At 47.7% G+C, this 13,750-nt stretch overlaps 1 protein-coding gene across 3 annotated transcripts in view; it reads right to left on the bottom strand.

Moving 5' to 3' along the window:
* The window catches only part of STK32B (serine/threonine kinase 32B), a 373,746-nt gene that overhangs the window by 77,659 nt on the left and 282,337 nt on the right, over positions 1-13,750 (bottom strand). For all 3 annotated transcript variants that reach the window (XM_043906203.1, XM_043906205.1, XM_043906206.1), the window contains exon 5: positions 5,244-5,281. In XM_043906203.1, the coding sequence (XP_043762138.1) occupies positions 5,244-5,281 (38 nt within the window). The remainder of the gene's footprint in view (positions 1-5,243; positions 5,282-13,750) is intronic.

Genomic DNA, 13,750 nt, shown 5'->3' with positions numbered 1-13,750 from the left:
CCCTGTCCCACCCAGCACTGGCCTTGCTGGGTCTGTATCATTCTATCCCTCCCGCAGCCCTGGGTACACCTTAGAACCACCTGGTAACTTTAAAAATCACCCCCCGCCCTCCACAGCACTTTCTCCTGCAAGATGAGTCAGATAGGACTTCTAAGTTTGGCCCTTGGCGTTGGCACTTTTTATGGTTCCTAGGTGATGTGCAGCCATGGCTGAGAAACACCACCCTAGACCGTGAGGTTCTTGACCACAGGTGTCCTCGGTCACCTGGCACAATGCCTGGCCTATGGCAGGTCTGCAAAATGAAGGAATCACTTCCTTGCATACAGAAGAGGAAAAAGCTACAGCTGTCTCTTAGTATCTGCAAGGGACTAGCTTCAGGACCCCCACAGATACCAAAATCTTTGGATGTTCAAATCCCTTGTATAAAGTGGTGTAGAATTTACATGTAACCTGGGGACACCCACCCAAGTTTTTTCAACTTTTAATACCCAATACAATGCAAATGCTATATAAATAGTTGCCAGCAGTAAATTCAAGTTTTGCTTTTGGGAACTTTTTGGAATTTTGTCCCCAAATGTTTTTTGATCTGAGATTGGCTGAATCTGAGAACGTGGACTCCTCAGATACAGAAAGCTGACAGTATACTATCAGTAAACTCTGAAAAAGAGCCCTTAGTGACACTCAGGGCAAAACATAGGCACTGCCCTTCTGTCTCTGACTCATAGCTCTTTGCCCATTCGGGGGGAAGTCAAAATCCCCATTGATGCTTTCAAACTGTGGTGCTGGAGAAGACTCCTGAGAGCCCCTTGGACAGGAAGGAGATCAAGCCTAAAGGAAAGAGTCAATCCTAAAGGAAACCAACCCTGAGTATTCATTGGAAGGACTGATGCTGAAGCTGAAGCTTCAATACTCTGGCCACCTGATGTGAAGAGCTGACTCATTGGAAAAGACCCTGATGCTGGGAAAGATTGAAGGCAAAAGGAGAAAAAGGCGGCAGAGAATGAGATGGTTGAATGGCATCACCAACTCAATGAACATGAGTTTGAGCAAGCTCTGGGAGATGGTGAAGGACAGGAAATCCTGGAATGCTGCAGTCCACAGGGGTCTCAAAGAGTTGGATATGACTGAGCAACTGAACAAAAATAACAAGTTTCCCATGTGTGAAAGACCAGCACCCCTGCTTGTGCTAGTGACTCTTCCTTTTCTATGAGCATCTTATAGATGATTGCATTAATCTCTGCAATTCTTCCCCCCTCTGTATCATCCTTCTTGGGATGCAACTTGGCAGTGCCCAACCCCCCAATTGGTTGGGTCTTGTGACTTGCTTTGCCCACTGAGATGGCAGCAAATGTGACACAGGCGGAGGCTGAGTGATTGAACTTTCCCTGCTCCTTCTCCTGCTCTGGCCATGCAAGGTCACATGGGGCTGACTTGCCAGGGGATGACCCATGAGCCGCTGGGCTGAGCTGTCTAGTCAATGAACCAAAGTCATGGTGTACCAGCCAGTAGCCAGGTGAAACCCAGAAGTGGCAGCGAGCACAGCCAATGTCACTGCAGCTGCCTAGCTGACCCTGTTGGATCTCAGTCTTAGGAGCAAGCCCTGCCTATGAAAGCTTCAGAGACCTGTGAGCATAACTGGGTGCATGTTTGTGCCATTATATTCATGCGGTTATTCATTACTCAGCATCACTGTACCAAGAGAAAATTAGATGCAGTCCCTTCCCCCTCCCCCTACAGTTTAAATTCCCTAAAGCACTTTGCCCTCAGCCCTAAAGCGCACTCAGCTCTTCTCTGCATACTACTCTAGTATGCTACCTCTTCCCTCAACTTCCTTTTACCTCCAGGAATGGTCTCCTTTGGGCTTCCCAGGTGCTGTTAGTGGTTAAGAACCTGCCTGCCAATGCAGGAGACATAAGAGACACGGGTTCGATCCCTGGGTCAGGAAGATCTCCTGGAGGAGGGCATGGCAACCCACCCCAGTATTCTTGCCTGGAGAATCCCATGGACAGAGAAGGCTGGCGGGCTACAGTCCATAGGGTCTCAAAGAGTCGGACATGACTGACCGACCTAGCACGCATATGCTATCTCTCTCCTTTTGCTGTTAGCCAAGAGAGTTCAAATCTCAAAGCAGAATTAGCACCCATTCTATGAGATGAATCCAGCCTGGAGGACAGGAAAGCCAGGCAGACACTGGGGGAGCAGAGTCTTCCATGAGAGTCTTGGATTTTGGGTAACCAGCAGATCTTGAACATTTTTAATAAAAATATAAATGTAGTTATTTTATTATGCTTATGCTTCATTGTAAACACAGCGACAAACTTGTTCTCTGAGAAAACATTTAATGAGATTCATCAGCAAACTCTTTAAATAGGAACACATAGTTATCTGTTTTGTAAACTTTTTTTAATGCAGTTAACAAAAGGCTAAGGAGATCCAATGTACAGCATGGTGATTGTAGCTAATAATACTGTATTGTGGAGTTGAAATTTGCTAAGAAGGTAGATCTTAAATGTTCTCACTACTCACACAACAAAAATGCAACCGTGAGTGGTGAAGGATATATTAATTACTTTGATTGTGGTGTTGATTACAATGTACAATATATATGTACATTTCAATATACAATGTATATGTGTATTAAATCATCACATTGTACAACCTACACATATACAGTTTTTATTTTCCAATAACACCTCAATAGAGCTGAAGGAAAAAGAAGGGCAACAATGACTAAGAAAAAAAAAAAAGAAAAAAAAAAAAAAACAATGACTAAGAAAGAAAAAAAAGAAATGCTAATGAGATTCTATCTCCTGTCATAAATCAGAGAAAGGAAAACCATGGTCACAGCCGCCTCTCCTGCCCTTCTCTCCTGGGGAGGAGACTTGTGTTTTCTGAGCATTCTCTGCTCCTGATTTTCCTTCTGCACTTTCTGAAAAGGCACCCACTGGATGCTAAAGCTGAAAGGGGAGGGTATCAGCCACTCACTCCTTAGTATGAAATAGTGTTCAGTGCTCCATTCCCACACCAAGCTTGATGGTATCAGCCACTCACTCCTTAGTATGAAATAGTGTTCAGTGCTCCATTCCCACACCAAGCTTGATGGTATCAGCCACTCACTCCTTAGTATGAAATTGTGTTCAGTGCTCCATTCCCACACCAAGCTTGATAAAATAGGAGCTTAGAGAAGGGTCCAGTGAGAGGCGCCTGGGGAGTGTGTGGAATGCTGCAAAACCACAGTGCAGGGTCGGGACACTGTATAAGGCGGGTGGTGAAGGACAGGGAGACAGTCTGAAAGGAAAACGGGAAGGGCTGAGGTGGAGAGGTGAGGCCGAGTGCAGAAGTGGAAGAAGGAAAGGATGGATGGACATCCAGGAATTCGGGAGTCAGGGAACACAGAGAAGGTGGTGTGAGCTGTGGCCTGCGCCGTCACATTGGGCAGGAACTATGGCATCAGGCAGGTCCAGTTACCCCACAGGCTCCCTGAATCTCATTTCTTTGTAGATGAAGCGGCTGAATTATTCCTATTGCCTGGTGTTCCTGTCTTGATTTTGTTTTCCAGAAGGAAAGCTGCCCAGGGCCTGAAAGGTCTTTATCCCAAAGTCTCTCTCAGTCAGTAGGCAAGGCTCTGAAGATTCCAGCCAGAACCCTGCCTCCCAGGTCCCTGGCTTCCAGGACAGCCCTGCCAGGGGTCCTGCATCACTCAGCCTGGGCCTCTGCTTGCCTCTACCTCACCTGCTTCCGTGAGCAGAGAAAGGATAAGGGAGGCTGAGTCCTATAAGCTAACACAGCCCTCATGAGCACCTCCTATGTCCTGGTGCTGGGACAGCAGCTGACCTTCACCGTCTCGTCTTAGACCTTCACTGCCCTGCCAGGTGGCATTACTTCTGTTCTGTGACCTGTCCGAAGACACACAGCAAGTTAGGGAGCCAGCTGAGACCCGGGTCTGGGGTTCCCGACTTTTACATACAAACTGGGGACCCTGATTTGCATCCTCAGTTCCCCCCAGTTTCCCTGGCATCCTAAGGTTGTCCTTGCCCTTTCATCAGGAGCCCAGAGATTTCAACTCACTGTCCCAAGGCAAGGCATTTGGTCTGCTCTTAGCCTCTGGTGGGAGATTGGAGCGCTGATGGTCCCATCCACCATTCTCACTCTGCCTCCCAATACCAAGGGGTTTACACAATGAGGTAGGACTCCCTGAGACACACGAGTCCTAGAGAGGCTTTGAGCAGGAGCCACAGCGTCACCCTGCATGGAGTCAGGGAGGGAGGTCTAGCACAGCCGTGTGGAAGAGTCGACAGATTCATCTCTGGATGATTCAGCAGCCTCTCATGGATTTTTCCCCACCTGCTCACTCCAGCCCACCCTCCCCCAAACACTTGAGGGATTAATTCCTGAAAGAACCTCAGCGATTTAAGTATTCAAGTCTGCCACGGTGGCTGGCTGTAAAGCTGCCGTTGCCATGGACTGCAACGGACTGTCAGTCATTGCTGGGTCGTACCCTGGACTCTCGGTCCTAGCTTGGTTGGATACCACATCCTGGGGGTTGACTCAGAACACCGAGGCCCTGGTTCTCTAAAGCAGGGTCTATCCTCTGGGAATTCTGATAAGACCACAGTCAGAGAGTCACTGACAGGGAACCATCTCCATGGACCAACAGTGTCAGGCTCAACTGGGAGCGGTGAGAAATGCAGAGTCCCAGATCCAACTCAATCTACTGAATCAGTTTAAGAAGCTGCCCTGACTCCTCATGAAGGCTTGAGAAGCCTGGGTGAGGAAAGGCTTAGCAGATTACTGATGATTGATGTCTAGCTTGCCAAGCATTCTCTATCCCATGACAATCAGGAAGGTGGGTACCATTTTCCCTGTTTTACCAAAGAAGACATTGAGGCTTTGAGAGGTGAGTGTGAGTGACTTTTCTGAAGCCCTAGGTTTATGGGTCGGAGAACAGGGGTGGGAGACTCAGAGCCTCCAATCCTGTATCCCATTCCCACTTCTGCCCTGTCATTCTTACACCAGGATGTGAACAATGATGTCTTTGGATGTGAAACCTTCAGACACATTGGACTTGACTCACTGCAGCAGGGAATTTACAGAGGTGTTCATTTACCAGGATTGAAACAAAAAAGGCTTTCTAGTCAACCCTAAAATCCAACTCACCAGGACCTCCCCCCCCACCCCCAGATTCCCAGAGCCTCAAAATTCCCATTGAAACAGTCTCTAGAAAGCATTCATAACAGGCTTACCATGTTCGTCCAGCAATATGTTGTCTGGCTTGATGTCTCTGCAAGAGAAAACAGAGAAGCTGAAAATATGATTCCTGGAGTGTCTGGAGGAGCGTGTGTCAAACATGACAATTGGGGACAAACGCCTGACAACAACCAGTGTGCTTGCCTCTCCCCCGGCGTGAAGACTCAGACAGCAAGCACGACAGTTATTATTATTACGACAGCAGAACCCCATGTTCTTGCTTTTCTTTTCTTTTCCTGGAACTGCAAGTGGATCGTGTGAGTATGTTTTTTTCCTGAATGTTCTTAATGATGTCTGGCCAGTTGACTCCCAGGAGTGACTGCTCACTGAGCCCTGGGTCTCTTCAGTGGGTACAGACACTTTTGCTTCCTGGTGCAATTCAGCCCTCCCCGCTTGGTAGGTACTAACCTCCCAGGTTTAATGACCTTTGTTCCATAGACCTGGGAACTGTGGCTCTAGGAGGGTCAGTATCTGGTCCGGGTCAGAGATGGACCACAGCCTCTGCTCGTTTTTGTATGATCTCAAGAGATTGGACATTCATTATAAAGAAGTGAATGGAGTGTATGTTTCTAAAATCTGTGATTTCAATATGGAGCTTTGGAAAGCGCATGCATGTTCATAATGAGTAAATTAGGGTTGAAGATGTCAATTCAGTTTCTTGAAAGATCACACCCAGCAATCAGCCAGTTTTTGCACACTTTGTGAGCTTAGGAGGGTTTCTACATTTTTAAAGGATTATAAAAAGCAAAACAAGACACACACGCAGCACACAAGGCAAAAATGAAAAGAAATGTACAACACACACGGATGTGGCCCTCAAGATCTGAAATAGCTATTATCGGGTCCTTTTAGAAGGTTGCTGATCCCGTTCAGGGCTTCCCTGGTGGCTCAGATGGTAAAGAATCCGCCTGCATTGCGAGAGACCAGGTTCGATCCCTGGGTCAGGAAGATCCCCTGGAGAAAGGAATGGCAACCCACTCCAGTATTCTTGCCTGGAGAATTTCATGGACAGATGAGCCTAGCGGGCTATAGTCCATGGGATCCCATAGATTCTGACAAGACTGAGCAACTAACACTTTCACATTTAGGGTAACACAGTGGGCCATGTACAGCAAAATCTGGGCTAGGCAGTTTCTGGAAAGTTCAGCTCTCCTCATCCTTAAAGCAAAGGGCTCCCAACTCTAAGCTGTGCTTTTTAAAGGCAGGGGCTTTGCTTTTTGCACTTCTAGCATGGTGCCTGTAACCAGCTGACACTGTCAGAGAAAAACCAGGACAGTAGTTAAAGCACTGAAGACAGATTATGTTCAACTGCAATCACCAAAGGGGAAAAGAGACCTCAGCATAGAACTGGGCTTCATTCCAGACACAGTGTGGACAAGTGGGAATTTGTACTTGAGGAGGTAGGGGTTGGTGGATAGAAAGTCACTAACTTTTCATCAGTACTCTTGCTGAGAGAAGGTCAGGGCATCAAACCACCTGGGGGATGAGCAACCTGATCAGAGGATGATGAGTTTGGGAGGATGGCAGATTATGGCTAAACCGACTTAGTGAAGGTAAAAGTGACAGTTGGTCAGTCGTGTCTGACCCTTTGTGACCCCATGGACTGTACGGTCCATGGAATTCTCCAGGCCAGAATACTGGAGTGGGTAGCTGTTCCCTTTTCCAGGGGATCTTCCCAACCTGGGGAACGAATCCTGGTCTCTCACATTGCAGGTGGATTCTTTACCAGCTGAGCTACCAGGAAAGCCTGAGAATACTGGAGTGGGTAGCCTATGCCTTCTCCAGCAGATTTTCCTGACCCAGGAATTGAATCGGGGTCTCCTGCATTAGAAGCAGATTCTTTACCATCTGAGCTATTATGGAAGCCCCTAAACTGACTTAGTAGGTTCTTGCTAAGACTGGACAATGCAGAAACCAACATGGAAGTCCAAAAGATGAAGCCCGGTTTCAAAAGAACTCAGAGGAGCCTGAGCAGAGTTTTAGAGAGAAGAGAATCTTTATCAACACACAGGAGACAGGGAAGAATGAATGTGAGGGAAATACAGCCTTAGAGAAACAGTTGACACTTTCAGCTCTGATTTACACACCATTAGTAAGCACACACTTTCCAAAGTGCCGTGTTAAAGCCATAGATTTTAGAAATGCAAGCCCCACTCACTCATTTAGAGTCAATGTCAAATCCTTTGAGACTAATGATGACTTTCTTTGAAATAAAAAGTGATTGCTCCAGAGTTTATCAAATAGCAATTCTACCTGAAAACACAACGTGGTTATTTGGAACAATACAAGGCAATGTCTGCGGCTTTGGGGTAAGAAAGAAACACTCAATCCATATATTTACATTTTCATTTTATTGTGACTTTTCCCACCATGAATATTGATGGGCATTAAGCCAATGCACCCCATGCTCCCAAGTTCACCAACATCCCTGGTGAACAGAGATGGGTTGTTAATGGAGTCCCCAGGGGAATGATGAACTTGAAAACTCACACAATTAAAACAGAAGGCAGAAAACCTGAAGTCAAGTGTTTGTGGCTCAAATCAGCAAACACTTGGCCCCTGTCTAGGGTCTACCCCAGGAGGCTTCTTCAAGAAAGGCGAGAAAAGGGAAAATAGATACTTGTCAAGAATGAAAACAGCAGTGAATGTGAAAGAGCATCCTTTCTTTAAGGTGTCACTGGACTAGGATGACCTTGTCTGGGGCCTGGGGATCTCAGAAGAGGTGGCCATGGACCAGGAGCCTGGACCCGAACGGCTGCAAGGTCCTTGACCTGAGCCACTGCCTCCCCTGATGCTGAATGTGCCCCGTCTTGGGGTTTTTCTGACCACCCTTCTCCAGTCCTTCCTTCTTCATCCTTCATCTCCTCCTTCAATCCCTTCCTTTTCCTTCTGGGGACATTCCTCAAGTGCTTCCTCCTGGAAGGTCTGGGCAGAGAGCTTGACTTATGAAGGCTCCAGGCATAGTCCCTCCCCTCGAGAAGCTCAGACTCAGTGGGAAGGGGAGAGACGCAGCTGGGAGGCTCAGAAGCCACAGTACAGACTGGCCACAGAGCCCAGGGAAGATGGAACTGGGGCGGCTGGAGAGGGAATGGCTGGCCGGGGATCACATGGACCAGTGGGGACCAGGGTGTCAGAACCAAGAAAAGATGGGGCAGAGGTGGCAGACCTAAGGAGAGGTGACCTGGTGTAGGTGGGTGAATAGCATCCCCCCAGAATTCAGAATACTTAGGACCTCAGAACATGATGCTATTTTGAGTCACGGCCTTTGCTCCTGCAAGGAATTAGTTAAGGATCTCAAGATGAAATCGCCCCGAGTTTGGGGCTGTCTGTCGTCTTAGAAAGGAGACAGGGGTTTGGTCACAGACACAATGGGGAGAAGAGGCCACATCTAGACAGAGGTAGAGGCTGCAGTGATGTGGCCACAAGCCAAGGAGAACCAGGAGCTCCCAGAAGCTGGAAGAGGAAGGTGAAGATTCTCTCCCAGAGCCTTTGGAGAAGGCTGGCCCCACAGCCAACCTGAATTTCAGCCTTCTGGCCAGAACTGTGAGGTCACAGATTTACATTTTTTGAAGCCATTGATTTTGTGAGAATTTGCTGCAACAGCCACAGGAAGCTACACGCCTAACAGAGCAGAAGGAGAGCTAATGGAGGAGGTGGATAAATGTCAGGCTCCAGCCAGGGTCCCCCAGTGACCATGGTGTGACCTTGTTTAGGACCACCATCCATTAGAGCCCATCAGAAGGTCCCTGTTTGTGGTCTCTTACATCCTGAGGACCCCACAAGGGCAGAGGTATGAGTGACTTGGCTTTCCAGGTGGCACTAGTGGTAAAGAACCCACTTACCAATGCAGAGGACATAAGGGACGCAATTTCGATCTCTGAGTCAGGAAGACCCCCTGGAAAAGGAAATGGCAACCCAATCTAGTGTCTTGCCTGGAGAATCCCCATGGACAGAGGAGCCTGGTGGGCTACAGTCCATGGGGTTGCAGACTCGGATACGACTGAAGGGACTTGGCATGCACGAGTTACTTGGTAAACTAGACCCCACGGCTACAAGGAAAGAGGGTGTTCTGTCTGGGCGAGTCCTACTCAGCTTCAGCCTGCCTCAGTCCCCACGCCTGCCCCTCTTTCTGTTGGGGTGAACCCCCTGTACCTCGGCTTCCCTTGTGCTGTGGACAAAACGTCTGACACAGGCTCTGAGTCGGCTCTTAGCACACAGGGGAGTCAGCGATCCTCAAGCTTCCTCTCCATGGTCCCTGGGGCCACGACAGTGGACAAGACAGATCCAGTTGAATGGAGCTCGCTTCTAGGAGGGGGACAGGAGTGAATAACGGACACGACCCCAAGTTGGGACAATTACTCGGAGAAGAACAAATCAGGGTCTAGAAAGGAAACCTGCTTTGGGTAGGTGGCCATGGAAGGGCTTTCAGACGATGTGGCATCAGGTTGACACCTGAACGGCAAGAAAGAGACAGTCTGATACGACCCAGGAGCAAGCTCTCATTTTGCTAATGAAGGCATAGAAGGCTGAGAGGGTGAATGGTTTAAACCTGTGACATCCATCCCGCTGAGGGTGGCAGGGTCATTCCAATGACCACAGGCTATCAGACTCATTCTGGAGGGCCTGGATACAGGAGCCTCCTTTGCTGGCCGTCCTGTGGGAGCAGCTACAAGGCAGGGGCCTGCAGGCGCTTCCAGAAACGGAGTGCCAGCAAGGAAATAGGGGCTTGACTCCCGTAGTCACCAGGGACAGAATCCTGTCAACAACCAGGGGGCCTTGGGGCAGATCCAGAAAGATCCAGAAAGGAAGGCAGCCCACTGGGCTCCAGGATCGAAGGCTTGTGACACCCTGAGCAGAAGGGCCAGCCAAGCTCTGCACCGACTCCTGACCCCTGGGAAACTGCGAGGAAATAAATGTGAGTTAAGCCGCTCCTTCAGTAGAAACTTGTTCTGCCGTGGTAAAAGACTGCTACGAGAGCTATATGATCTTGGGCAGCACACTCTGAGCCTCGCTCGCCTAATCTAGAAAATGGGAATGATGGTTCATATCTGACAGTGGCCGGGAGGTGTATACACGGAGGTGCTATCATGGGAGGCTTAGCGAGGCTCCTGGTGCATAAGCAGTGCTGAAATAAACAACAATGAAGCTTCTATCATTGCTCTTTAAAGGGAGCTTCTTAAGCTTTTACAAAGTGAATTAGGTCTCTTTCATAGGAAACTCACCAGGCAGACTCTTGCAAAGTCTTACAGAGCAGTCGGGAGCCTGAGTCATTCAGGATTTAATAAGAATAGCATTTATGGGCAAAGCATCTTATCAGAACCTCTAGGTTAGTGGATTCCAGGGCCATTTCCTCTGGTTCTACTTTTCACATCGATTGTGTCTCAGCTCAAGCACGTCATCCAGCTGAAAACCAGCCCGTGTATTCGGAAAGGACATCAGAAGCACTGCGTGGATGGGCAAGTCTGCGACGATGTTTTCTGAGGACAGACTCATAATTTCAGAGCTGGGCAAGATGACGCTTTGATGGAAAGTGTGCTTGCAAAGGCTATAAAACCCGGTTCTGCTTTTGAATTATCCCCCAGCCCCCCAATAAAACAAACCATAAAATGTTAGCCGGGCTATTAAAAAAAAAAAAACAGCACAGAAATGGCTCTGATTCAGACTGCAAAAAAGGGCCATGGGGACATATCTGCACATGTCCCTTTGCTGGGGGTCTCTGAGTGTCTGCAATCTAACGCAGCAATAAAGACAAATGAAAACCTGCTGGAAAAGGAGCCACGTCTGTGAAATGAACATCTGTGGATGTTTTACCCCTAGGGAAAGAACGTGCTGTTGACATCATGGAGGAGTAAAGGCAGATGGACGGGAGAGGCCATATTTCTATCCCAAATCTGCTGACCCTGAGGTCTGGGCTCAACGCCCAGGGTAGAGCCTCAGTTTCCCCATCTATAAACTGGATCATAACATGTACTCCAGGTAGTTATGATGAGTATTTGTTTCAGCTGCTTTCATTCTGCCCACTGTTAAAGCACCTAAGAGTTCCCCAGGCGACTCAGTGGTAGAGGAACCTCCTGCAATGCAGGAGACGCGGGTTTGATCCCTGAGTCAGGAAGATCCCCCGGAGAAGGAAATGGCAACCCACTCCAGGATTCTTGCCTGGAGAATCCCATGGACAGAGGAGCCTGGTGGGCTACAGTCCATGGGGTCTCAAAAGAATCAGACACGACTTAGCGACTGAACAGCAACAAAGTACCTAAATCTACATCCTAACTATTACAGGAACTTTATCATATTCTGAAACACAGATTTGATGGTGTCAGTCATCTGATCCAGAAAGTTCTGTATTTCTTCACTGCTTTCCAAGGGGTCGCATGTAGAGCATTATAGGCAGGACTGGGGACTGGATGAAGGATGGCCAATTCTGAGGACAGACAAGACCTCTATTTGATTAGGGAGCCAACTTCAGGTTGTTAGACTTAGGAAGCAATTCTTGGGATCTTCCGCCAGGCTGGCTGAGTACTAGATGTTTCTGTTCGATGTCAGTGAGGATTTATGAGAGCAACCAGTCCAGTGCCAGGCCCACAGGATGCACGCTTGTGGTTAATACCACAGGGCTGGGCTATCAGATCCGGCACCAAGGAAAAGGCTGGAGGCAGTGACCAAGCTGGGGTTAAACTGCTGGGATTCACCTTGGCTGTGGACCTCGGTGGCCAGCTGGCATCCATTCAGCAGCAAGCCGATGGGGGACAAGGGCGGATGAGCTTGGTTCTCGCATTTTGGGATCTCTCATCATATGGGCATGGACTGGCCTTCCAGAAATGGTACCAAGTCTGCAACCAGGCATCTTGTTACCAGTTAGATTTCACTTCTTCCTCCCATCTCTCCCCTGCTTCCTGTGGAAGGCAGGGACCATGTACAGACCTCAGCCCCTAACACGATGCCTTCATGTTAGCGGAAGTCCTGATACTGTTAACGTCTGCAGTTCATGAAGAGCTTCCTGTAAGCTGGGCACCCTGTGGGCGGGTCATGTGGGTTTCACGAGGGATGTGGCTTCTCTGGATAAGGTCCTGTGGCATCACTCTCTGTCACCTCCCTCAATTCTGACCCAACTCTGAGAGGCAGATGTCACTCGCTACTCATATTTTATTAATGAAGACAGAAGTATTTACAGAGGGTCAAAGGTCACATGTCAGTAGACAAGACTCATTCTCCTCTTGCCTCTAGATCAATGTTCTCTGCCTGGGGGAGAAACTCAAGAAGAAAATGAATTCGAGTCTGAGAATCTCAACTAGGCAGTACTAATTCAAGGAGCAGGCTAATAATAAATATCTGATTTGATAAATAAAATTATGTCACTTGGATTTCAGGATATGTTTCTTTACTACAACATCCAAGTACAAGGTTGTATTTCTTTTTTAATATGACCCAAATGGCTTTACTAGTCAATCCTAAAGGAAATCAATCCTGAATATTCAATGGAAGGACTGATGTCGAAGCTGAAACTCCAAAAATTTGGCCACCTGATGCGAAGAACTGACTCATTGGAAAAGACCCTGATGCTGGGAAAGACTGAGGGCAGAGGAGAAGGGAATGACGGAGGATGAGACAGTTGGATGGCATGATAGATTCAATGGACATGAATTTGAGCAATCTCTGGGAGATGGTGAAGGACAGGGAAGCCTGGTGTGCTGCAGTCCCTGGGGTTGCAAAGAGTCGGACACGATTTAGTGACTGAACAACAACAAGAAATGGTTTTACAGAGCACCCATCTTACATAAACATACGCTTCTTACATAAACCCCTTTAAGGCGCTTTGGTGCCTACAGTGCTAGTGGCCAGACTTTAGGATTCCATATTCTAACATCAACTCAAAAATAAAAAGTGAATGCTGAGATGTAGTTGTCAAATTTTCAACCCATCAACTGAAGGCATCAAAGAAAACCAGCAAGCTCTACCACTAGACTTGTACACAAAGAGGGAAAGAGGAGTCTTGAAGTTATGAGGACAGTTTCAGAATAAGACCCAATCCTGGAGACATGTTGATTATTTTTTAAAATTTGTTTTATTGAAGTATCGTTGATTTACAATGTTGTGTTAACTGCTGCTGTAACAAATCACTACAAACTCAGTGACTTGAAGCAGATTTTCCTCTTACAGTCCGAAAATGCATCTTCAGGGCTAAAAGCAGATGTCAACAGGACTGAGTTCCTCTCAGACATTGATTAATTCTGTTCAAATGCTAGGGAGAACTTGCTTCCTTGACTTTTCATCTTCTAGGGATGCCTCTGTTCCTTGACTGTGGCCCCTCCCTGTCACATCTACTACTCACTCTGACTCCCCAGTCTGTCTTATAAGGACATTTCCAGCTATATTGGACCCACCTAGATAATCCAGGATAATTTTCCCATCTCATAATCCTTAACATAATCATATATGCAAAGTCTTTTTTATCTATGTAAGCTATTGTGTTCACAGATTTGGGGGGATTTGGACATGGCAGCAT

The sequence above is a fragment of the Cervus elaphus genome, chromosome 6 (assembly GCF_910594005.1).
Source record: "Cervus elaphus chromosome 6, mCerEla1.1, whole genome shotgun sequence".
NCBI lineage: Eukaryota > Metazoa > Chordata > Mammalia > Artiodactyla > Cervidae > Cervus > Cervus elaphus.
The sequence above is the reverse complement of the archived record's forward strand: the minus strand, read 5'-3'. Positions and strand labels throughout refer to the sequence as shown.